This window comes from Aplidium turbinatum, chromosome 9, assembly GCF_918807975.1.
Source record: "Aplidium turbinatum chromosome 9, kaAplTurb1.1, whole genome shotgun sequence".
NCBI classification, from domain to species: domain Eukaryota; kingdom Metazoa; phylum Chordata; class Ascidiacea; order Aplousobranchia; family Polyclinidae; genus Aplidium; species Aplidium turbinatum.
The window spans coordinates 14,805,877-14,831,609 of NC_137480.1; the positions used below are offsets into that span (position 1 = coordinate 14,805,877).

General features: G+C 37.8%; 1 protein-coding gene across 1 annotated transcript; it reads right to left on the minus strand.

Annotated features, from left to right (window-relative positions):
* Nucleotides 1–4: 4 nt before the first annotated feature.
* On the minus strand, nucleotides 5–15,793 carry LOC145777105 (ADP-ribosylation factor 2-like). The gene is made up of 4 exons (XM_082588396.1): nucleotides 15,616–15,793; nucleotides 15,304–15,414; nucleotides 2,608–2,732; nucleotides 5–2,403 (listed from the first exon to the last, which is right to left on the minus strand). Exons 1-4 carry the CDS (start codon nucleotides 15,758–15,760, stop codon nucleotides 2,236–2,238), a joined length of 549 nt encoding a protein of 182 aa, XP_082444522.1. The 5' UTR covers nucleotides 15,761–15,793; the 3' UTR covers nucleotides 5–2,235.
* Nucleotides 15,794–25,733: the final 9,940 nt, after the last annotated feature.

A 25,733-nucleotide genomic window follows, 5' to 3' on the forward strand; every position in this document is an offset into this window, starting at 1 on the left:
TAACCTACACATAAGAATATAATTATAATTGATTCACACAACAAATCGTAACTTTACAAAAACTTGTTGACATATTACACCGTATATTTACAATGTTCGAAGTTGCGGACAAACCGGTTTGTTTTTATTTCAAACAATCTGGTCATAAACACGAAACAATTTGGCAAATTGATCATCAAACCTCATATAATCATTTCTATTATGTGAAACATAGCGCACAGGAGACATTTGTTTCAACAAAATATTTTTACAATGGAGCTAGCATCACATGAAAAACTAAACGATAATTACAAAAATAAATATGTGGATAGTAACAGAAAATTAAAAAAAAATAGTCACCAACACCCAATCTCACTGTTGCATGACTGATGCTGTTGCCTAATATTTAAGGTAAGTCCAATTTTTGTCTTAAATTATAAGCAGTAGTCGGAAAATCACATTTTTATCTTGCCTTTAACTACAATGCAACGTACAATCTCGAAATTTCTTTTTCATGTATTTTATCCCGAGTATGCGCAATATTGCGCATAGCTTCGCATTTATCAGGTGAACGTTGCAACTATTGCTAGAAGCGATGATAGTTCTGATGAACATCCAATAGTGATAAAAAGTATTTCTAAACCACTCAAAAATTCTGGGAAAAGTGTTTGAATTTGAAAATCAAATTTCTTTTCAATGATTCAATACCTTCAGAAAAAGGATTGATTTGCTGGCTGAGAAATTGATATTGTAGCTTACAGAGCAAATAGGAAATTCCCTTGACATTACTTCTTACACCAAGAACCGTAGCAACAACTGCAGATACGCAATATAAATACTAAACTATGGAAAACAAACTGGTGATGAAATTACTGTAAAAGGGACCGAGAAACGGCAAAGTTAATGATTTTAAAAAATCTTTCAAATGTTAGAAATCATCAATGACGTCACATGTGTCCACACACACACAAGCACAAGCGAAAAATTAGCACAGAAAGATAAACAAATAAGTTGATACAGTAAATGTTTATACAAAGAAAAATTCTTATAAAAAAGAGACTTCTTCTTTTTGTTTCCTTCACATTTGGAACACTGCATAGCCATTAGCCAACCAATAGCGCCGAACGTTTTTTCACATTGACGATAAACCTGAGCGAAAAATTAATGCACAAGTCGCAACTATTAGAATTTATGTAGTGACCAAAAAGTATAGCAATAAAATGAAAGACATCCCAAGCATGGAATTGTGAATTTCATACAATACTGATGGCGGAAGCAAAGCTGATAAAAATTAAATTATGAATAATTACCATAGAATTATAAATATCTATTGTAATAGCTGTAATGACAATTAAATCGCCTTTTAAAAAAGGAGCATGAATAGGCCTGGCACAGTTATTTTAGAACAATTGTAGTATTCTTTTCGGTCTGTATAGAAATGTACAGCTGAAAGAAGATTGCGGAAGACAGCACTGGCATGACTAGTCGGCATCAATCACTGGTCTCCAAATTTCTCTCGCATAGAAAATAATGAAAGCCGTACCTCGTACATCTTGAGCATTTTCACACAACAAAAAAGTATTTCGGAACTGAGTTGTTCTGGCACCAACAAGGACTCAATAATTGCTATGGATTCAATTAACCATTGAAAAGTTTTAACAAAAAGCAGCTTTAAAAAATAGACACTATACAAAAAAATGGTCAACTTTTCCAAAGGTTCAAACAAATAACTTTGTTTACAATATATATGGATTTATTGGGTTCAAATATTTACAGATTAACTAGCTATGTAATATGTAAAACTTAAGTCTATCAAACAATATTTACAGCCGCATGCTCAATGGTCGCACAACCGTCAGTTCATTCAAATTTTATTTTTTGGGGGCAATCCAAGCATGGTGGCACGTTACAATTGTCAAGTACAGTACTAAACTTTGTGGTTAAACACTTTTGATCTTAATTTCTCGAAAGTATCTCGACTTCTAATAGAAAAAATTCAAGAAAATTATCTCGACATGCTGCTACAAAAAAATTAAAACTTCAATAAAAATTACTAAACAAAATTGTGTTCATTGACATCACACATCATATAAACACCGAAAGTCATACTGTAGTAGGTGTATCTATAGTTCTATACCATTCCAAATATTCTATTTAGGAATCACAAAACTGGTTTTTGTGAGTGTGTGTAAGTCAATTAGTTACATGTGGATGGATGTACTGACATCTGTTCAAGAAACACAACAAAATGAGCATTTAATTATTTCCTGATTTTTTCAGTATGTTAGAAAGCCAATCCAGTCCTTCGTAAAGTCCATCTCCAGTTGTAGCACATGTTGCTTGGATATACCAACTCCTTCCTCGCATGCCATTCAAATTAAGTTTTTCAGTGAGTTCTTGACAAGATAGAGCATTTGGAAGATCCTGCAAAGCAATAGCATTCTTTTAATGCCCGCATTTATCCTGCAAATAAGGCACATGCAACTTATGCATTATGCAAGTACACATAAAACACAAACATTTATTCATTAACTTTTTTTATGAGAAGCTGGAAGAAATCATCCTGGTAAAAACTTCAGCAATTTATAGAATGTTACCACAATACCACCAAATGGAAAAGATGGTCACCTGTTTGTTGGCAAAAACTAGAACAGCAGCATTGCGTAGTTCGTCTTCAGAAGTCATTCTTTTTAATTCATCAGCAGCTTCAGACACTCGTTCGCGATCATTGCTGTCCACCACAAATATGAGACCTAATTTGAAAAAAATTGAAGACATGAAATATGAAAAGTATGCAATTATGCATGGTTTGACAATTCTATTTGTATATGTCAAATCATACACTTTATATATACAGTATATACAATAAATATTATGATTACCAACACTACACACAAAGAGTGCATTAGGCCAAGCAAAGCAAGTTAAAACAAATGCAATTGCTACTACAGTAGTCCCCCGCTTATAAAGCCCAATTTGGTCCAGCCAGGAATTACTCCCATTCAACAGTTGGCAGAAATCAAATCCTTCCAAAGACAAAGACAGCCTTTTTCACAGAAAATTGATTCGGAGAATTTTCGCGAATTTGTAGGGAGATGGTTTTTGTGTTTACGTTTGTTTCCATACCCTTGCAAAAGGTTAGGCAATTTACTTAACCTAGAACACTGGTCCAAAAGAAATTTTTAAAGACAAACTAGCAATCATTTCCAAGTAATGCTGGCACTCAAGTACGTAATTCAATACTAACATGCAGCCAGTGCTATGTTTAGTTAAAATTAGTTTTGTGTTTTTGAATAAGTAATTCTATTTGAATAAGGAACTTCTGATGATCCCCCTTTTAGAGTGAAACAAGCTGTAGAGGATTTAGAGAGTACTGGTAATATATACCTATGTTTGAGGCAATTGTATTTAAATGCACCGCTTTCCACGTAAGTGAAGAACTAGTCTTCGAGCTTTTAAAGGTCAACAGGGATGCTCATACTTTGCCTTGTTGGTGTTGTTGAGTGTAAAAATATTGCGAATGAGAGTGAAGAGTAAAACATTTCAAATATCAACGGAATGGAAAAATGTTGGCTTGTGAAAGCCGGCCTAACATGGCCTCCTTGCACAATAGTTTCGAAGGCCATTTGACATTTGATAACTGTTTATTTTTTCTTGCTGAAACTTTTGTTGAGACTTTTTCGTTGACGACCACTAATTTTTTTTGGCCGAGAGTTTTTTAATTAACATACACTGTTAATCATGAAACACCATTGGACAACTGTTTTTTTTAGTGACTTTTTCGCTGACACTTTACTTGGTTAACCTCTATTATAAGCTAACTCATTTCAATAAACAGATACCGTTGCCTGTGGATTGTGGAACTTTAGAATTCTACAAAAAAGATTTTCTCCAAACTGGGATTTCTCCGAATCTCCTCCAAAATGGATTCTCGGAATAGTAGCAGACCAGGGACTACTATATCTTAAAAACCTCAACAGGTTGTTTCATCCTTAATGAGATGTTCAGAAAGAATGACCTGATGATATCAGGGCAAAATAGACTGCTATATGTTTGAAAAAAAAGCGCCTTCCGGGGGGGCCGGCGCTCCCTGTAAATTTATGGCTGAGGGGCAACAAAAATGGCTAATACAAGTGGTGTTTCAAAGATTAAATACTTCTCAAAAGATTTAGATCATTTAAACGGACTTAAAGAATGCCGAAAGCGAAAAACAGCAGCTGATCGCATGGCTTTCTCTGGAACGTGAATTACTACAGTACTGAGATGCGCACGGCATGCACGCTCATAGTCACACAGACACTGCTTATCTTCTCGCGCGTGAGGAGCAACTTCAAAGTCAAAACGTGTGGTAGCGAAAAAGGGAATGCGATGTTGAATATTCTCATTTCACGAGTTATCCAAACGTTTGTTAGATTTTTTGTGACTTCAAACACGATATCGATTTTAGCAAACTTTATCGAGTTGAAACTTACACACAACGAACAACTGCGTGAATACAGCTTGGAAATCATACAGAATGGAAATTTCAAAGTAGAGCGTAGAGTAACTTACGCTGCTGGAATAGTCACATTTTAACTATTCACGGCAATATTAAGTAAACCAGCTAAACTAGACATGCTACTTTCAACGGGTCTGCTACTATTCGGCTAGTCTGATTCGGCGAGTTCCCTATTCGGCGAGAGCCTTTTTCGGCGAGTGCTCTATTTGGCAAGTTTTTGAAATGAAATTATCGGGTACCGTAGCCTAATTATAATTGCCGTTTTTACATCGTTTTAACGTCGCTAAACCTTGAAATCGTGCAGAAAGGAATAAAAATAAAATGTTTGAACTATTAAATATTAAGCTTCGGTCGGTCTTACCGAGAAGCGGTTAAGGTTCAGCGGGTCTGCTACTATTCGGCGAGTCCGATTCGGCGAGTCCGATTCGACTAGTCCGATTCGGCGAGTTCCCTATTCGGCGAGAGCCCTTTTCGGCGAGTGCCCTATTCGGCGAGTTTTTGAAATTTTTGAAAGGAAATTATCGGGTACCGTAGCTTAATTATAATTGCCGTTTTTACATCGTTTTAACGTCGCTAAACGTTGAAATCGTGCAGAAAGAAATAAAAAGAAAATTTTTGAACTATTAAATTAAAATTCGTCATGTCAGTTCAGTTGTTTTTATTTCTGACCATCATATGAAAAACAATACACGTCAACATAGCAAAGGTAGAAGCGACAAAACGCGAACGTTAAAACGTGCTTGAATTCGTCATGTCAGTTCAGTTGTTTTTCTTTCTGATCATGATATCAAAAACAATACACGTCAACATAGCAAAGGTGTAGAAAAAGGTAGAAGCGACAAAACGCGAACGTTAAAACGTGCTTGTGACCGAAGTAAGTTATTGAGTTGAAAGAAATTTGGCACGGTCGCAACACTTTCAGAAAAATTTAAGATATGAAGGGAAAACAAAACAAAGAAAATGTTCCAAAAAAAAAAATAAAATAGATCATGTTTATGTCTATAAGTTAGTACTTTTGAATAGTTAAAATGATTAGTTTGGACCAACAAATGTGTGGCCTACAGCTTGGATTGAAAGGAAATTATCGGGTACCGTAGCCTAGTTATCCCGACCAGCAAAAATTTGTTCCAAGAACACAGTTCATTTTTACATTGTAGTAACAGAATGAAATAGCTAAACAAATGTGTGGCCTATCGTGTTAACGTCGCTAAACGTTGAAATCGTGTAGAAAAGGGAGCTTTTGCTGACTAGGATACTTTGAAACTGAGAAACATTCACGGAAGCCCTACGATTTGTTCCAAGAACCCATTTAGCATAACATTTCATTTGTACATTGATTCAACGTCTGAATACATTATCTTAAAAATGCAACGTATCGTAGGGCTTCTGTGAATGTTTCTCAGTTTCAACGTATCCTAGTCAGCAAAAGCACCCTTTTCTACACGATTTCAACGTTTAGCGACGTTAAAACGATAGGCCACACATTTGGTTAGCCTTTTCATTCTATTACTACAATGTAAAAATGAACTGTTAGGCTAACTGGGTTTTTGGAACAAATTTTTTGCTGGTCGGGATAACTAGGCTACGGTAGCCCACCCGATAATTTCCTTTCAATCGAAGCTGTAGGAGTGTAGGTCACACATTTGTTGATCCAAACTAATCATTTTAACCATAGGCGCCTAAGCCGTGGGGGCCAGGCCCCCACGCATATTTCCGCGTGGGAGCAACTTTTTATGCGGCATTGATACATAAAACAATAGATGAACTAGCGATCGGCAGCAGAAAAACATTTTTAAATGCAAACCGCAACAGCTTCGCAGTAAATAATCACTAGAACGAGTAGCGATGCTACAATCCCACCCCAGACAAAAAAATCTGTCATTTTTACGTTGATTTAACGTCTGCAGACGTTGAATCAATGTAAAAATGACTGATTTTGCTGCCTGTGACATAGCAAAAATCTACCATTTTGCGTCGATTCAATGTCATCAGATGTTGAATGCACCCAAAAACAACATAATTTGCTACGTTGACGCAGCGTGCGTTTAACTTAATGCGCTTGCAAACAGCCTCGCTGTCGCTTTCGAAAGTCGAAACCTCTGCAGAGAATTGTCGCGGCAGTGAATCGGTTGCTGTGAAAATGAACTTGAAGTCTCGGCCCGAGGTTACCACTAACCAACGTAACAAGGGCTGGTACAAACCTTACTGCCCACAGTCGCACAAGCGCATAATCAACACAACAACGGACTCGCGCAAACTGCATGGCGCACACACGACCGTTGCCATAGAAACCCGATCAAAGGCGGGGAATATGCGCATCTTTTGTTTCATCTGCAACACGAAAACGGGCATATTACAGCGAATTGAAACTTGAAAGCTGGTCAGCCATAAGTTGCGATATTGTAGTGAAAAGGGAGCAATGTCAAGTCGAAAACTTAATCAAACGTCTCTCTGTAACTATTTTTCAAGGGCTGTTTACGGATGTCAGCAACTTTTAAATTTATTAAAGGTGACGTGCTGTTGAATTGATGTAAACATGAATGATTTTGCTTTCAACAGGTATATTTTCAAGCATATGATCAAGTTAGTATTTTCATTCCATTTACAGTATACCTTTTAGTAAACCTTTTCGTCTCTTGTTTCATGCTAATAAATCTAGTTCGTTGCTAAACTTTATGTTGTGCTTAGCTTAAAGAGTCGCAGTCCATCAACCGCTAGCCAACGCAGACGCATAGCATGTGTTTTGGTCGAGCTTTGTTTATAATCATTAACGGTAGGTCGAACGTAGCGATAACTCCGAGTGTGGCAATAAAAGCAATCCTAGTGTGACGACATAATTACGTCATCCATCTGCGTGGCATTTCGCTGAAATTACCTTGCTGCTGATGAAACACGCTTTCGCCTCCACGGCCAAAAAAATAGTTAGGCGCCTATGATTTTAACTATTCAAAAGTACTAACTTATAGACATAAACATTATTTTTTTTGTAACATTTTCTTCGTTTTATTTTTCCTTCATATCTTAAATTTTTCTGAAGGTGATGCAACCTTGCCAAATTTCTTTCAACTCAGTAACTTACTTCGGTCACAAGCACGTTTTAACGTTCGCGTTTTGTCGCTTCTACCTTTTTCTACACCTTTGCTATGTTGACGTGAATTGTTTTTGATATCATGATCAGAAATAAAAACAACTGAACTGACATGACGAATTCAAGCACGTTTTAACGCTCGCGTTTTGTCGCTTCTACCTTTGCTATGTTGACGTGTATTGTTTTTGATATGATGGTCAAAAATAAAAATAACTGAACTGACATGACGAATTCAAGCACGTTTTAACGCTCGCGTTTTGTCGCTTCTACCTTTGCTATGTTGACGTGTATTGTTTTTGATATGATGGTCAAAAATAAAAACAACTGAACTGACATGAAGAATTTTAATTTAATAGTTCAAACATTTTCTTTTTATTCCTTTCTGCACGATTTCAACGTTTAGCGACGTTAAAACGATGTAACAACGGCAATTGTAATTAGGCTACGGTACCCGATAATTTCCTTTTAAAAATTTCAAAAACTCGCCGAATAGGGCACTCGCCGAAAAAGGCTCTCGCCGAATAGGGAACTCACCGAATCGGACTAGTCGAATCGGACTCGCCGAATCGGACTCGCCGAAACGGGCCATTCCGAGGTTCAGCAAACAGCGAGTGAAGTGCCGGATCTGTTTGAAGGAGCTATCAAGAGAAGCATTGCCACGTCACTTTAGAACTTATCATTCAGGTAAATTTCCGGTTAATAGCGTGTAGCGTTAATATGCGGGTACGTGCATTAGGGTGTTACATTTTTTTACAACTTAGGGCAAAATGTTTCAATATATCATTTATTTGATGGGTTTTTGCACAAAAACTAGTTAGCACAAAAAATAAATTAAAAATATTTATATTTTGAGGTTCCACGCTCTATGGGTAATATTGGATAAAATCTAAAAAATTCAAAAAAATGCAGGATTTTTATGCCTGCTATTTCTTGGATTTATTCATGTGTATTAACTTTTTTTTCAGCAAATAGGCTCTAAAAACATTAGTTTATAAAATCAAGTTGTTGTGTACTTATCTGGCAACCTAAAATATGAAATGATATCTTCACCCGTCACTAGAAATCGGACTAAAATCTTGGATTGCGTTGGTTATCCAACTGAGTTACCGCAGCTTCAACTTCCTACTAATGGTGACGTGGCAAGAGCTTTCTTTTGGTTAAGAAATAAAATAATGCTTGATCAAAATACTGAAAAAATTCCTACATTTGTTGAAGTAAAGACATTGTTAATACAAAATATCATTCAGTTGTGGGGAAAAGCTGGTCTGCCACATGTTAACATTGATCGTGTATATAACTCAAATGACGAAAGAACTTTTTGATCAGGTGAAAAAACTTCAAGCTCAGCCATTATCTCGTCTAAACTCCCCAGCATATTTAATGAAAGTAGCTGCATTTCAGAGTAAACTTGAGAACTTATTTGATGTGAGTTCCTGTAAGTGCAAAATAACAGTTGAACAGCAATGGCACAAGAAAACAGTATGCAAATGTGATTTTGAAAGGCGCATTCCAGTGCTAGAAGCAGGGTTTTTAATGATCAGAGAAATAGGAGAATACAAGTGATTGGTGGTTTAGATATTCAGGAAACTGACGCTAATATGAGAAGAATTAGCAAATACAGCTGTAAAAACAATAGACCAGAACCATGTAGAATTCTTTATGAACAATCAATACAGGCAAGCAGTTCAGCAATTGATGAAACCGAGTCAAATAGTGATGATAATTATGAAATGGAAAGTGCAGAAATCCAAGTTGAAGAAGATGAGGCTAGGCCATCTAAGCGTACAAAAAGGTTAAGTGTTGTTAGCACAGATAACTGTATTATGGCGGATAAAAAACTGGCTTCAAACCGTTTATCATCATCACTATTGAACTCAGCTGCTGAAATATTTGGACATCCAGAAGCAAAACGATCCCATGTTACAGTTTATCGGCATAAGTTGGCACTGAGGAACACGTTGCTTGGTGAAGTAGAAGAAAAAATGACTAATGCTGTATACTATCAGCTATGCTTTGATGGAAAGCGAATATTCAACAGAGAAAGACTAGTATGTTTGGCCAATTTCACTGATGAAGAAATCTTCATAGCTCTTAAAACTTTAAGAAATGAGAGCATTACCGGGGAAGCTTGCTTTTTGGCAATAAAGGAGTTGATCCAACCCAGCTTTTTCAAGAAGATTGTATGTGTTATGACAGATACAACATCTCTACTCACAGGCGTGGAATTTGTGCAAGAATTTCACAGCATGTTAATACAGAGTATGAGCATGATGTGCTGTTATTGGAATGCTTATTTCATATTGTCGAATTGTTTTTGGGAGATGTTATTAAAGCTCTTGATGGCGATACAACATCACCGGAGTTATTGCAGCATGGATCGTTTTTTAACTTTATTTCGCAAATTTCAAAACATCATCTTCTAGCTAATAATTTGACCATCCCCAATTTAAAACCAACTACAAAAAGTCAACAGATTTTATCTGACTTTTTGGATGCTGAGTCCACTAAACCTGCTTGCAAGAAATCAATTCGAGGTGATCAAGCAGTTTTAATAGCATTGGCTTGCAATACACGGAATGGCCCGTTTCGGCGAGTCCGATTCGGCGAGTCCGATTCGACTAGTCCGATTCGGCGAGTTCCCTATTCGGCGAGAGCCTTTTTCGGCGAGTGCCCTATTCGGCGAGTTTTTGAAATTTTTAAAAGGAAATTATCGGGTACCGTAGCCTAATTACAATTGCCGTTTTTACATCGTTTTAACGTCGCTAAACGTTGAAATCGTGCAGAAAGGAATAAAAAGAAAATGTTTGAACTATTAAATTACAATTCGTCATGTCAGTTCAGTTATTTTTATTTTTGACCATCATATCAAAAACAATACACGTCAACATAGCAAAGGTAGAAGCGACAAAACGCGAACGTTAAAACGTGCTTGAATTCGTCATGTCAGTTCAGTTGTTTTTATTTCTGATCATGATATCAAAAACAATTCACGTCAACATAGCAAAGGTGTAGAAAAAGGTAGAAGCGACAAAACGCGAACGTTAAAACGTGCTTGTGACCGAAGTAAGTTATTGAGTTGAAAGAAATTTGGCAAGGTGGCATCACCTTCAGAAAAATTTAAGATATGAAGGAAAAATAAAACAAAGAAAATGTTAGAAAAAAAATAATGTTTATGTCTATAAGTTAGTACTTTTGAATAGTTAAAATCATAGGCGCCTAACTATTTTTTTGGCCGTGGGGGCGAAAGCGTGTTTCATCAGCAGCAACGTAAATTCAGCGAAATGTCACGCAGATGGATGACGTAATTATGTCGTCACACTAGGATTGCTTTTATTGCCACACTCGGAGTTATCGCTACGTTCGACCTGCCGTTAATTATTATAAACAAAGCTCGACCAAAACACATGCTATGCGTCTGCGTTGGCTAGCGGTTGATGGACTGCGACTCTTTAAGCTAAGCACAACATAAAGTTTAGCAACGAACTAGATTTATTAGCATGAAACAAGAGACGAAAAGGTTTACTAAAAGGTATACTGTAAATGGAATGAAAATACTAACTTGATCATAATTATGCTTGAAAATATACCTGTTGAAAGCAAAATCATTCATGTTTACATCAATTCAACAGCACGTCACCTTTAATAAATTTAAAAGTTGCTGACATCCGTAAACAGTCCTTGAAAAATAGTTACAGAGAGACGTTTGATTAAGTTTTCGACTTGACATTGCTCCCTTTTCACTACAATATCGCAACTTATGGCTGACCAGCTTTCAAGTTCCAATTCGTTGTAATACGCCCGTTTTCGTGTTGCAGATGAAACAAAAGATGCGCATATTCCCCGCCTTTGATCGGGTTTCCATGGCAACGGACGTGTGTGCGCCATGCAGTTTGCGCGAGTCCGTTGTTGTGTTGATTATGCCGCTTGTGCGACTGCGGGCAGTGCGGTTTGTACCAGCCCTTGTTACGTTGGTTAGTGGTAACCTCGGGCCGAGACTTCAAATTCATTTTCACAGCAAGCGATTCACTGCCGCGACAATTCTCTGCAGAGGTTTCGACTTTCGAAAGCGACAGCGAGGCTGTTTGCAAGCGCATTAAGTTAAACGCACGCTGCGTCAACGTAGCAAATTATGTTGTTTTTGAGTGCATTCAACATCTGATGACATTGAATCGACGCAAAATGGTAGATTTTTGCTATGTCACAGGCAGCAAAATCAGTCATTTTTACATTGATTCAACGTCTGCAGACGTTAAATCAACGTAAAAATGACAGATTTTTTTGTCTGCGGTGGGATTGTAGCATCGCTACTCGTTCTAGTGATTAGCCTATTTACTGCGAAGCTGTTGCGGTTTGCATTTAAAAATGTTTTCCTGCTGCCGATCGCTAGTTCATCTATTGTTTTATGTATCAATGCCGCATAAAAAGTTGCTCCCACGCGGAAATATGCGTGGGGGCCTGGTCCCCACGGCTTAGGCGCCTATGGTTAAAATGATTAGTTTGGATCAACAACTGTGTGACCTACACTCCTACAGCTTAGATTGAAAGGAAATTATCGGTTAGGCTACCGTAGCCTAGTTATCCCGACCAGCAAAAATTTGTTCCAAGAACCCAGTTAGCCTAACAGTTCATTTTTACATTGTAGTAACAGAATGAAAAGGCTAACCAAGTGTGTGGCCTATCGTTTTAACGTCGCTAAACGTTGAAATCGTGTAGAAAAGGGTGCTTAGGATACGTTGAAACTGAGAAACATTCACAGAAGCCCTACGATACGTTGCATTTTTAAGATAATGTATTCAGACGTTGAATCAATGTACAAATGAAATGTTATGCTAAATGGGTTCTTGGAACAAATCGTAGGGCTTCTGTGAATGTTTCTCAGTTTCAAAGTATCCTAGTCAGCAAAAGCTCCCTTTTCTACACGATTTCAACGTTCAGCGACGTTAACACGATAGGCCACACATTTGTTTAGCCTTTTCATTCTGTTACTACAATGTAAAAATGAACTGTGTTCTTGGAACAAATTTTTGCTGGTCGGGATAACTAGGCTACGGTACCCGATAACTTCCTTTCAATCCAAGCTGTAGGCCACACATTTGTTGGTCCAAACTAATCATTTTAACTATTCAAAAGTACTAACTTATAGACATAAACATAATCTTTTTTTTTTTTTTGTAACATTTTCTTTGTTTTATTTTCCCTTCATATCTTAAATTTTTCTGAAAGTGTTGCGACCGTGCCAAATTTCTTTCAACTCAATAACTTACTTCGGTCACAAGCACGTTTTAACGTTCGCGTTTTGTCGCTTCTACCTTTTTCTACACCTTTGCTATGTTGACGTGTATTGTTTTTGATATCATGATCAGAAATAAAAACAACTGAACTGACATGACGAATTCAAGCACGTTTAAACGTTCGCGTTTTGTCGCTTCTACCTTTGCTATGTTGACGTGTATTGTTTTTCATATGATGGTCAGAAATAAAAACAACTAAACTGACATGAAGAATTTTAATTTAATAGTTCAAACATTTTCTTTTTATTCCTTTCTGCACGATTTCAACGTTTAGCGACGTTAAAACGATGTAAAAACGGCAATTATAATTAGGCTACGGTACCCGATAATTTCCTTTCAAAATATTCAAAAACTCGCCGAATAGGGCACTCGCCGAAAAGGGCTCTCGCCGAAAAGGGCTCTCGCCGAATAGGGAACTCGCCGAATCGGACTAGTCGAATCGGACTCGCCGAATCGGACTCGCCGAATAGTAGCAGACCCTGCAATACATTCAGATAAGTTCCAAGTTCTTTCCAAAAATATTTATTTTACAAGCAGGAGACAGTGGGACATGCAAGATGGCTAACAACTGCAAATGGGTATTTGCGCATTTTATCATTTTGTCCATTTCAGTTGAATTCCTCGCAACATGTTGTTCTGAACCAAATTTCCCAATTTATTGTTGATGTCTACACTCCAATGTTTTGTTCCATTTTTAAAAGACCCAGTGCGGTTGAAGGGCCAGCCTTAATGCTTCTGGCAAGAGATTTAATGCGAGCATCGGATGCTGATATTGTTAAATATGGGAAATCTTGCTTCATTCGCCATTCGGTTCTTTGGCTTTCTCCTAAAAATGTTGCCATCTCTTGCCATTCAACAAAACCACCACTCACTTTAAATCAAATTAAAGACATATCAGTGCCAGCTGTTGATACAAGAAAACTTGTATGGTCAGCTAGACCCCTCAAAGCTTTTTTTGATATCACCAGTAAATGTTCTCCTTGTATTTCATTGGGTGATGGAGGAATATGGCAAAGTTTCAAAAATAACCAAATGCCAAATGAAAGACTGATTGGGAATGTTAAGAAATGCTTGGAGGAAAAGAAAATCAAGGATAGCAATGATGACATGAGTGACGAAAAACTGAAAAAGATTGATACAGCGATCAGAGGATATGTTACTTGCATGACCACCAGTCTCGAATATCTGTAGGACACTTGATTTTTTTGTAATATTTTGTATATTTAAAATATACAGATACACTAGTGAATTGTGGACTATTTGAGAGTTTGATATTATTTAGTAATACAGTGTATGTATTCAAGGGCGTTGACAGGAGGGGGGCAAGGAGGGCCTTGGCCCCCCCCTGGAATTTGAATAATCAATATGATTGTGAAACGCACTATTCCAATAAAAAATGCCCCAAATTCTCCACTTAGCCATGACCAGAGGTGTAAAGTAACGAAAGTAATTCTACTTATGTAGCTTACTCAAGTGGCGCCCCCCTAAAAAATGTCAAAATTACAAAAAGAAAATACAAAAACGCCCCCCCCAACTAAAAAAAATTCTGCCGACGTCCTTGCATGTATTAGCCCATGTCTATGTTTCTTACCAGGACAGATTCAATAACATTACTCATACTGTTACTGTGTTGTTCCTTTGATAAAATCGCCAATATCGGGTGAATCGTTAATGCAAGTGTGGAACTTCAAAATATTATTTTAAGTGAAAAATATTTTGACATAGTTTGTTTGAGTGCATTTCCCACCAAACAAACACTATATTATAGTTGGTTTGAAAAAATGTATTACCCTAACGTGCATAACCATTAACGTACTAAGCGAAACTAAAGAGATGCCAAAGGAAAAATTCTCTATCACGCAGTAATTCGCGGCCAAACGCTTATAATCTGACTCTTGTGACGTCATACTACTATTCGACAAACAAACGCAGAATTTTTGGTCGTTCGACAAGAAAGAAAAAATCGCAGCTCTGTGAACTACATGCGTTAATCGTTAAACTAATCGTTTCAAGCAGCGGTTCTAATAAACTCGGTTTGCGACTTAGGTGTCAATATAAACAAGACGGTAAGCTTAATCAAAGACTATTTTAATTGAGTAAAATAACGTTATGGTTATGACGCCATCACCTTTCTCGCCCCCCCCAAGGTTTTTTGAAAAGTCGGCGCCTATGAATTGAATAACTTGTGAATCACAAGTGTCAAGTAAAAAAAACAAAACGTAATGACAATTCAACACTGGCAAACAAAAATATTTGCACAATGCAAGATAGAATAGAATGCGCATTACATAGTCCCACTTTGAAATTTTCCCTGCAGTGACATGTCTGTAACAGAATGTCCTGATTCAGAAATAAATTAAATCCTTAATTTCAAACACAGCCAGGCCACACAACATAGAATAAACGCATAAAAAAGCAAAAATATGTAAAAAAGTGCTCTAGGGTACCTTGAGTATTTTGGAAATAGTGTCTCCACAGTGGACGAATCTTGTCTTGGCCACCAACATCCCACACAGTGAAACTAATGTTTTTGTATTCAACAGTTTCGACATTGAACCCTAAGTACACATCAATAGGTTAGGTTAACTAACAATAAATGCTGACATTCAAATTCAGAGTGAAGTTAACAATAACATGATGTAACTATATAACAGATCATCCATAGCATGTAGCAATTAAAAATATTACATTCAAAAGAATATAAGACATGATTAAAAATGCATTCACTATTTCTCCTGACCATTACATTTACAACTTACCAATAGTAGGAATTGTTGTCACGATTTCTCCAAGTTTTAATTTATATAAGATTGTTGTTTTGCCAGCAGCATCTAATCCTACCATCAAGATTCGCATTTCCTTCTTGCCAAAAAGGCTTTTGAAAAGTGATTGAAAACCCCCCATGCTTTAGCTAAACCTTGCTAATGAATTTCTAAATAACCTGCATCATAAAAGTATACTTTCATCTGGTACTAAAATGCATTATTGAATTCACCATCAGACAAGTGAATGATGAATACAGTAGGCTACCACATGTTTCATCTTTCAAGATCATATTTTGTGTTTGAAAATAACTTTTACACAAAGAGAAAAGAGACAGTTTACAGGACATACAATTATTAAATTTGTTGATTTATTCTCGTGACTATAGACTAGGGTACCACAACATCAGCCCTCGAAATTAGCTTCCATCTACAACGGCAAAAAATTGCCGTCGCCAAATCAACAAACCTTGGATTGCGGCGGCAATTGCCGATTCATGCTTTAATCAAACAAAATTTTATGCGTTTTTTTTGTGTCACACGGCGGTAGCCGAGAGCATTGCGCAGGTGGGAACTTTGACATGGGACAGTTTTCCTTGCGAATCAGCTGATTTCATTCATGCAACTCAGCACGTGATATGCTGACCGATCTACTCAAAAGATTTTTGATACAAAGAAAATTTCAGCAGAGTTTTAACAACTGTAAGGTTCTTATTATGATTGGGTGTATAATAACTGGGTCTGCTACTATTCGGTGAGTCCGATTCGGTGAGTTCCTAACCTCTAACCCCTAACTCCTAACCCTAAAACAGCAATGATAATTAGGCTATGGTACCCAATAATTTAAAAAAAAAATTCAAAAAATCACTGAATAGGGATCGGACTCACCAAATCGGACTCACCGAATTGGACTCACCGAAACAGGCCATACCGATAATAACTACACACAATTGTAATAAAAGTGATGTGTAAACACAAAACACAAAATATTTTGCACAAAATATTTTGTAAACAAAAATGTAAATGTAAACATGTAAAAAAAAAATGTAAACACAAAATATTTTGCCTGGTATGGCTGTATCTTCAGCATCGTGAAAATGATCACTTGTAGTTTGACCAAAAAAATCGATTTTCAAATACTGGTATGGAGTACATGGTAGATCAATAAACACCGACCAGAATAAACATAAGTTGATTAAAGAAATACTTGAAAGTAAGACAATGCTAAAAATAAACTGCTTCGAATGGTATTGCATTAATGAAGCAAAACTGTGGGTCTAACCTTGTGCAGTAAAACTTGCACATAATTTGGGTCCCACATATTACCCATAAGCATTATAAGTGACATCGAATTACAAATTACGTATAAGCCCATTGAATTACCCTAAAGTCACAAAGAATTAACCATAAGTTGCATAAAATTACCGGCAAGTTGGGTCAAAAAATATTGTAACGAGTATAACAGTAATGATGAATTTAACAATAGAGTAACAGGAACAAAACCAACAAAAGGAAACGGTGGCAAAAATTTTGTTTCAACTTGAAAAAAGTTTGTTTCGAACAACCCTAGTTTTTACCTACATTTAAATGGACAAAAAAGTTGAACATCTGGCAACAGTGCTTTTAAGGGACGACATCAGACAACAATTCGACAAACTTATGGGTTAGTCAATGTGACCTTTGGGTAATTCAACGCGAATTATAGTTAATTTGACTTCACTTACGGGTAATTTGATGCAAGTTATGATGATTATGGTTAATTGGATGGCCCTGTGGTTTGGTTTTTTTTTTCGGTCATTTATCGGTCATTGACCAATTTAGCAAAATGTCCGAAAAAAATATAGTCAATTCGGTCAAAATGAGCGAAAAAATATATAGTCAATTGACTATATATGACCAAAAATGACTAAAAATGACCGAAATAAATAAAAAATGACCGAATTTTTTCAAGTCATTTTGGATGGATGATCGAAAAGTCTCAGCGAAAAAAAAAACCCCAGCCTGTGGTAATTATGGGTATTCGTGCCGGATGCCACCGATGTCCTGAACACGTCCACCCGATGTCGTCCGACGTCGATGTTGTTTCTTGAAAGCAGTGTTGCCAGATGTTCAATTTTTACTGTGTATTTAAATGTAGGTAAAAATTAGGGTTGTTTGAAACGAATTTTTGCCATCTTTTCCTTTTTTTAGGGAATATTTGAAAAAAAAACAACTAGCCTAGAAATTAACTTTTATTTTAAAAATGTAATTGAACAAAATCAGAGACTTTTAAAAATGGTAGCAGGCCTCGAAACAATTTTTTCCGGCGGCCAAATGTGTCCGACTGAAGCAAGCTGTTTGGCGGCCATCGGAACTTTGACACGCATCAATAATGATTGGCAGTGGCTATTTGACCGGCGCCGGTCTTTGAATCTGAAACACTATTTGACCGTCATTACGTCATTATCCAGTCACTTTTTTTCTTTTTCTCTTTCAAAGCGAAAGATGAGAAGCGCGCATATAAGTTCTGAATCCAACCATTTCATTCAACTCGTTATGTGGCGCGTGTGGTACGTCGCCGCTTCCTATTCTAGAGGGACTGAGTTCGATACTACCCAGAAGCGTTCTTTTTTTTTTAACTAAATTTTAACCCAAAGTGCATTTTGTTGAGAGCAAAAATGTACGGTATTGCTTCGTTCGGCAAACACGGTCACATCAATCAATCATTTTATTTTTCGTCATTAACGCGTCCGGGACGAAAAAGATACTAACTACAAAAATCGATACACATAGACCTCCCAGCACGTGAATGAACGGGAAGACGTGGCAAAACCTTGAAAAGTTTAAAACGTGCCTGAATTGAAAAATTATGTAGGCTTTTTTCCGTATCAGTATTTAGCACGGCCACAATCGGAAAATTACCCAGAGAAATTCTCAAATTCCAGCAAATTAAAAAAACTCTAACTTTATTACTCACATTTGAAAAGACATAAAAAATAATTAAAAACTGACTACAAAAATGCACTTCGTGTCAAAATTTAGTTAAAAAAAAATAAATAAAAAAAAAGAACGCTTCCGGGTAGTATCGAACTCAGTCCCTCTAGAGTCGGAGGCGGCGACGGATCGCATGAGCCACGTTACGAGTTAAGTGAGATGGTTGGATTTAGAACTTATATCCGTTTCTCGTCTTTTGCTTTGAAAGAGAAAAAGAAAAAAGTGACTGTATAGTGACGTCATGACCGGTCAAATAGTGTTTCAGATTCAAAGACCGGCGCCGGTCAAATAGCCACTGCCATAATGATTTATCGCATCAATAAAGTATAGCCTAATATTGTGATGTCACTTGCATCCTGCTTATCGTCAGACATCAGCTGCTTGGTCAATCAATAATGTTAACAATTCAAGCATACACAGTATGTATTGTGATTTATCAGGTGCTTTGTCTGATTTCTAATCCTTTGTGATTATAAGTGGCAAAGTACTTTATTGGAAGTGGCTACACTTACGACGCCGTAAATACAACCGTTCCATGCCTTTTTTTAAATCTTTACGTCGCTATTACTGCGCACGCGCGCTGTTGCTGCGTCTGCGCGCTTGCTGCGTACTTTTTTCCTCTTTCACCTTCTCTTTCTAAACAAAAGACGAAAGAACAAATGAAAAAAAGTGCATACTGTATAATGTATATATATAACTTCTAAATTCAACTGTTTTTGCCAAGTGAATCTGTGGCGCGTGCAATCTTTGTCTGGCTCGTACTCACAAGGATATGAGTTCGATACCACCAATCCACCATGGGTGATTTTTTTTTTTTAATTAAATTCTAACCCGAAGTGACTCAATCGTTAGGCTACGCATTTTTGTGGCCATTCAGTTTAGTTTGTTTTTAGTTCTGACCATCACAACGAAAAACAGTATATGACAAACATAGCAGAGGTCTAGAAAAAGATAGAAGCGACAAAACACGGAGGTCCACATTGGAAAGTTTGGCCTGCGCGGGGGATAAATCCCCCGCGCACTTCAACTTCCAGCCGCGGTGTCAACCGCGCAATTTACGAAAAATCACAAGCGCAGCCGCGCAATTCACTAACAATCAAAACCTCAGCCGCTCAAAATCGCTCCGGGCTGCCGCGAGAATGCAACTAAATAATCGCAACAATTAAAACAAAGAGAAAAAAAGGCAAGTTAGTTTTTTTCTTTCACAATTAAAATGAGTAAAAAAAAAGTTCTAAATTTATAAAACTTTTAGGTGTTACGTCCCTGCCATATTTTAAACTGATTGTCCTGCTTTGCTATCATGCACGCTATACCATCTGCGTTTTGTCGCTTCTACCTTTTTCTAGACCTCTGCTATGTTTGTCATATACTGCTTTTTCGTTGTGATGGTCAGAACTAAAAACAAACTAAACTGAACGGCCACAAAAATGTGTAGCCTAACGATTGAGTCACTTTCCCTTTTGTCGGTGTCAAATTCGTATGTTTACTAATTGAACTTTGAATTTAATTGAACTTCGGGTTAGAATTGAGTTTAAAAAAAAAATTACCTTTTAGTGGAATCGAACTCGTACCCTTGGGAGTACGGTATCAGCCAGTCAAAGATCGCATGCGCCATTGATTCACTTGGCAAAAACGGTTGAATTTAGAAGTTATATATGCACTTTTTTTTCCAGCAACAGCGTGCATGCGCAATAAAAGCGACGCCAAAGATAAAAAAAAAGGCATGGAACGGCTGTATTTACAGCACCGCAAATATAGCCACTTCCTACTTTATTCACAAGGCCGTTTGCGTAAAAAAATTTTCGGAACTTCATGGAGGACAAATGTGGCTGGCGGAAGGGCAAACCCGGCGGACAAAATGTTGGTTTTTGTAGGTTAATTGCAGCGATGGCTGTTTTCAGTTTCGAGGCTTGGGGAGCCTACCAAATTGATTGTTCTTTTGTTTATCAACTAATTCCCCAAGTTGTACCAAACTGAAAGAATAGCCTAACGTAACAAACACCACAATAAATATTGAAAATGAAATAGCCTACTTTCACAATTCTGCTTTTGTAGCCTACGCTGAAGCAAAAAAGCGTATTCCCAGCGAATATCAAGTCTTTTCGGCAGCGTTATTCATAACCACTCACTGGAAACGACACGTGCACTGACGCTCAAGCAGAAATGCAACAGCCCGCCGCATATGAAGTCTATTCGGCAACATTATTCATAATCACTCACCGGAGATGACATGGGCATTGACGCTCAACCTGAAATTCAACAGCCAGCCGCATATGAAGCTTTTCTGGCGGCGTAAATGATTGCGAGTCCCAATATATGAGGGGACGACATCGAAGGTGCATCGGCAGGGGACAACATTGTTGCCACCCGGTGGTAACTACTACCTTGTCGTTACACTATAAATGTAAACTGCAAACTTTTATGATCAAGTCTAGTTTCCCCAGATTAAAGCTTCTACAAGTAGGCAGGCTATGTCAACCAAACCTCCGAGACTACCGTAAGTCTTGAAGTACGGTTGAAGAATGTATCTCTTCATAATTTTAAATTCTGTAAAAAACGTGGCATATAAGTTCGCCTAATCACACCAATAATGGTCATAACTGTGCAGTTTCAAAATATTTTGTAGTTCAAAATGACATATACAAACCAACACATTTTGAAGGCGTTGTCAAAAAAACGCACTTCTGTTTTATCAGCAGGAACAATAGCTTGACACGTCACGAGACTAATTTTGTTAATGACGTAAAAAATCAAATTTATTTACAAATTATTAAGGAATGAAATAAGTCAACTGCTTTCAACATGGAGTTTTCCTCAATTTTGGGCTATCTTTTTTTTGATTAACTTGTTAAGCAGTGACTTCGGGAATAAAGTCAAAAAAAGAAGGTAATTCTTGTTGGATGACGTAAGCGGACTTGAGCGCTATGCATCGGTTTACGCCTTCCGACGTACACCTGACCCACGCTGCAGCCGACGGCAATGTCTGTTTCCGGTTGTCTACTCTACTTATGACTTAAATTTGGTACTACCCATTACTCGAAATCGATCACTGGGTAGAGGCAATTATCGTAAAGTTTCTTGCCCAGAGAAACAACAGCAAGTGCGGGTGGCTGGAGTCGAACATGCAGGCTCTCGACTGCGAGGTTGTCTTTTCAAGTTTTTCGGCCACCTAAAATTTTAAATCACAATGATACGGGTCCAAAATTATCTCCTGTCAACGCTATTGGCTCTACAAACATGCGATACTGCGTTATACCAAAGGCTTTGTCAATTCAAGGATAAATTCAAGTAAATTTATTTTTCTTTGTCAGAATGCAGAAGAAATGATATACGGTAGTTGAAAAGAAATAGGCTACAGTAACAAAACCAACAAAAGGAAAAGGTAGCAAAACCTTAATGGTTTAAGACGTTCATGAAAAGATCTAATTCTACGGTAGGTTACATGCATCGATAAATATAGTTAAGCACGGCCACCAAACCTGAAATTCAAACTAACCAACATTTCACGAATTAAACTGGTGAAAATGAAAATAAAATCTCAGACAGCCTATCAATAAGGACATAAAGCGAAAAAAATACTACCGGGAGGCTGTGAGAAACCACTTAGGCCAACACCGAAAATAAGTCACTAGCTAGTAAATGTCTAAGTATTACAAAACCTAAAGAGTTTATCGATTTCAAAAGTTTTTCCTATTTTTAATCACCCGGAATAAAGTTTATATTTGAATAAAACCTCAGGACTTCACTTGAGGATCGCAGCAGCACATGATTTTTTTTCTGTCATTAATATTACTGAACATCAGCCTATCTTGTTTCAACGTAATTTGCCGATGCTTGACATTTGTCACATTAAGAACTGGGAAGCAGCTGACTCGATGACTGATATAGTCTTTCGCTGCTTCCTGTCTGTTGTGGTATTTAGATAGCTATATGGTACTATTTTATTCGGATTGTGTATAATTGTACCGTACTATTGTCGCAACAGACAAAATAAAAGGTTTCTCTCTCTCTCTCTAAACTAAATCAAATTCGATTATTTTCAACAGAAGAAATTGCTCGATAGCTGCAGAGTATAAACAACAAAGCTGTGTGGTAAGAAAACATGTCGAGAACATAGAAAAACGTCGGCAATGACGGAGTTAAAGCTTTAACAAATCTATTTTGAATGGATGCAAAAGGAATGCATTGACAGCTGTCAACATGCAGAACATAGTGAAATGCAAAAAGAACTGCACAGTGTAGCCTATTTGTTGACCTTGAAAACGCAAATTTTCATAAATTTAGATTGGACCAGCCAGAATAAGAACTGCCCAGAAAAGTAGACCTATATAAGCTATGTCTGTTACTGAACACAACTGTTGCTCAACACAACATGTGTGTTGTGCTTAAACTCTTACAAAAAATTCCTGACAAATAACTTGTTCGCTTTCTCGCTAACATTATAGCAAACCGCTCATTTGTGTTGAAAACTAGCGACGGACAATCTAGCCGCCCCCGTCGTCTAAGGAATGGAGTTCCTCAAGAATCTTGCTTAGCACCCATGTTATTCAATATTTATACTAGCGACATTCCCCAGACAAAGTCCACACAGTACAGCTATGCAGACGATTTGGCCCTACTTGGTCACAGCGGTAAACCATAATCTCTTCGTGGGAAAATTGTAACATAAGATTCCCGAATCCGTTCGTCTGTATGTATCGATCGAAAAAGAAACACTCCTTGAAACGTCTATTCAATAAGTGTATTCCTGTAAAATTAGCCCGCGGCTATCGAAATGGGGTGCAACGCGATACACCACTAAAAACTGTCACTACGATACAGATTACTTGGATAAAAGACGGAACTTTTGTCCAGCTAGCAAGCACTAAGCCAACAGTTAAATGTGCGGCCAACTTTCAAACAATCATTTTACGAATGACCAGAATAGATAGCAATATCTCAAACTCACATATGCAGTAGGCTACTGTGACGCAATAATGAAAGACAATTATGAAGTCATTCAAACAGGTGTTGAAAGCTGATGTAATATTTCCTGTTTAAACAGGTTTCAAACTGAAACAGGCCCAAACAGGTCCAAACAGGTTTGACACAAGTCTTATGAACGATGGTGCAATTTTGGCACATTTTCTAGCAACTTCCATGACGTAATATTCAGTAGACTTGAACGGTTTTTTATATGACGTTTGATTAGGTGAACCATTGTCTGGAACACTACTATATACAAACAAAAATTGGACTAAGGTTAAGACTTTGATGAGTTAAGGGTGGCTGCTTGACTTGAAGACCTTGAACGGTCACTTTGCAGCCTCCCGCTGCTGTGATGCTATCATCATTTTTATTCGTTTTTTTTTACTGTAATCTTTTCAACAGTTTTACTGTAGGCTACATTGTGTTTGATTTGTTGTACATCTTTTTTCGCAGCGGCCAATAAATAACTATCTATCTATCTAAGGTAGAGGATGTCCTAACCGAGGATATGAAGCTGATCTCACAATACCTAAAGAACTGGAGACTAAAACTCAGCACAGCTAAAACCACCATCACACCTTTCCACCTCAACAACAAGGAAGCTGGCCGCCAGTTACGAGTCCCCCTAGATGGAACCTTTATCCGACATGACCCCTGCCCTACATATCTGGGAGTGACCTTGGATCGGCAACTCACGTATAAAAAACACTGTGACTCAGTTCGTGCCAAAGCATCAGCAAGAAACAACCTTCTCAGATATCTAGTTAGGTCGACTTGGGGATCCAAAACCCCAACATTGCGCACTAGTGCCCTAGCGCTTGTGTAGGCTACAGTGCTGCCGAATAATGCTTCTCCAGTCTGGTGCCGCAGCACACACGCAGGAAAAGTAGATATCGCCCTTAACGACACCATGCGCATAATCACTGGATGCCTGCGTCCAACTCCTACAGACTTACTACCAGTGCTTTCAGGCATCGCCCCACCAAAACTACGCCGAGAAAATTCTACCATACAGCTCGCATTAAAGGCAAAGGTCAATGATCGCCATCTCCTCCACAATGTAGTCCTTGACGCACAACAGCTCACACGTCAACGCCTGCCTTCCAGGTGCCCTTTTTCTCGACACATTGTGGCGCTTCATGAAGGTTACTTCGACCTGATGAAGTCACGGAGAGACCGCTGGGAAACCATCTCACGGCCCAACCAGTTCCAAGTTACACCAGACACTACGGTACCACCTGGCTCAGACCTTCCAAGAAAAGAATGGGTAACTCTGAATCGCCTCCGTACTGGTGTTGGTCGCTTCAAGCACAATATGTTTACCTGGGGATTGTGTGACTCACCAGCCTGTATTTGTGGTGACTGTCAAACAGCACAGCACATCATAAATCACTGTCCAGTGTTTCGACCTGAAAAACATGTGAATCTCATAGACCCTGATATGAAGACACTGCTCTGGTTGCAACAATTGGGAGATGTTACCTGAATTGCTGCCTCATAAGCAAGAAGAAGATGAAACAATGTATAAAAATTGCAATTGATGTTATCCTTAAAGGGATATTAAAGGAAAAACCTGACTTGGCGATTGTAGCCTACACGTTCTTTGTGTTTAACATGCTACCATAAAACGATTTTAAATAAAATTTTGCTCCATTGCGGTCTGATCAGCATTCCGCGCCTGCTTTTGTCAGAGCTTTCAAAACGGGAATGGGCGTGAGCAGCGAAGCGTGCGACTGTACAGTCTACGTCACTATAGGCGAGCAATCAGTTGATCGCGCAATAGTTGTTAGGCCTACTGCGGGCGATTTAACTGTAGGCTACATCAACACATCAGATTTCAACATCAACAGTTTGCTCAAAACATCAGATCTGATGTTGAAACATCAGAAGTGGTAAGGTGGCTTTTGTTATTGCTGTCGATAGTGACGTATTCTCGAGCAGTGTTTGCACTTTTTGAAAAAAAATAAATGAAACATTGGACTTTGGGCCTTGCCAGTGAAAACCAATTTTTTTCGGTAATTCTTTTTGAAATGTATTCTTGAATGTTCAGTTTACGCATTTTAATGCTTAATTCCCGTTTGAAAATTTCATTTAGTATGCCTTTAACACCGGCAAAGACACCGACTGTTTCCTATAGCCTACTAGTCAAAAACGACTCCGTTGAACTCAACTTA

Excerpts from the sequence above, each read along its gene's own strand:
- LOC145777105 (XM_082588396.1), bottom strand. The coding sequence starts at position 15,760 with ATGGGGGGTTTTCAATCACTTTTCAAAAGCCTTTTTGGCAAGAAGGAA. Across the intron at positions 15,415-15,615 it reads GACAACAATTCCTACTATTG|GGTTCAATGTCGAAACTGTT; the intron begins GTAAGTTGTAAA and ends ATGTGTACTTAG. Across the intron at positions 2,404-2,607 it reads TAGTTTTTGCCAACAAACAG|GATCTTCCAAATGCTCTATC; the intron begins GTGACCATCTTT and ends ATTGCTTTGCAG.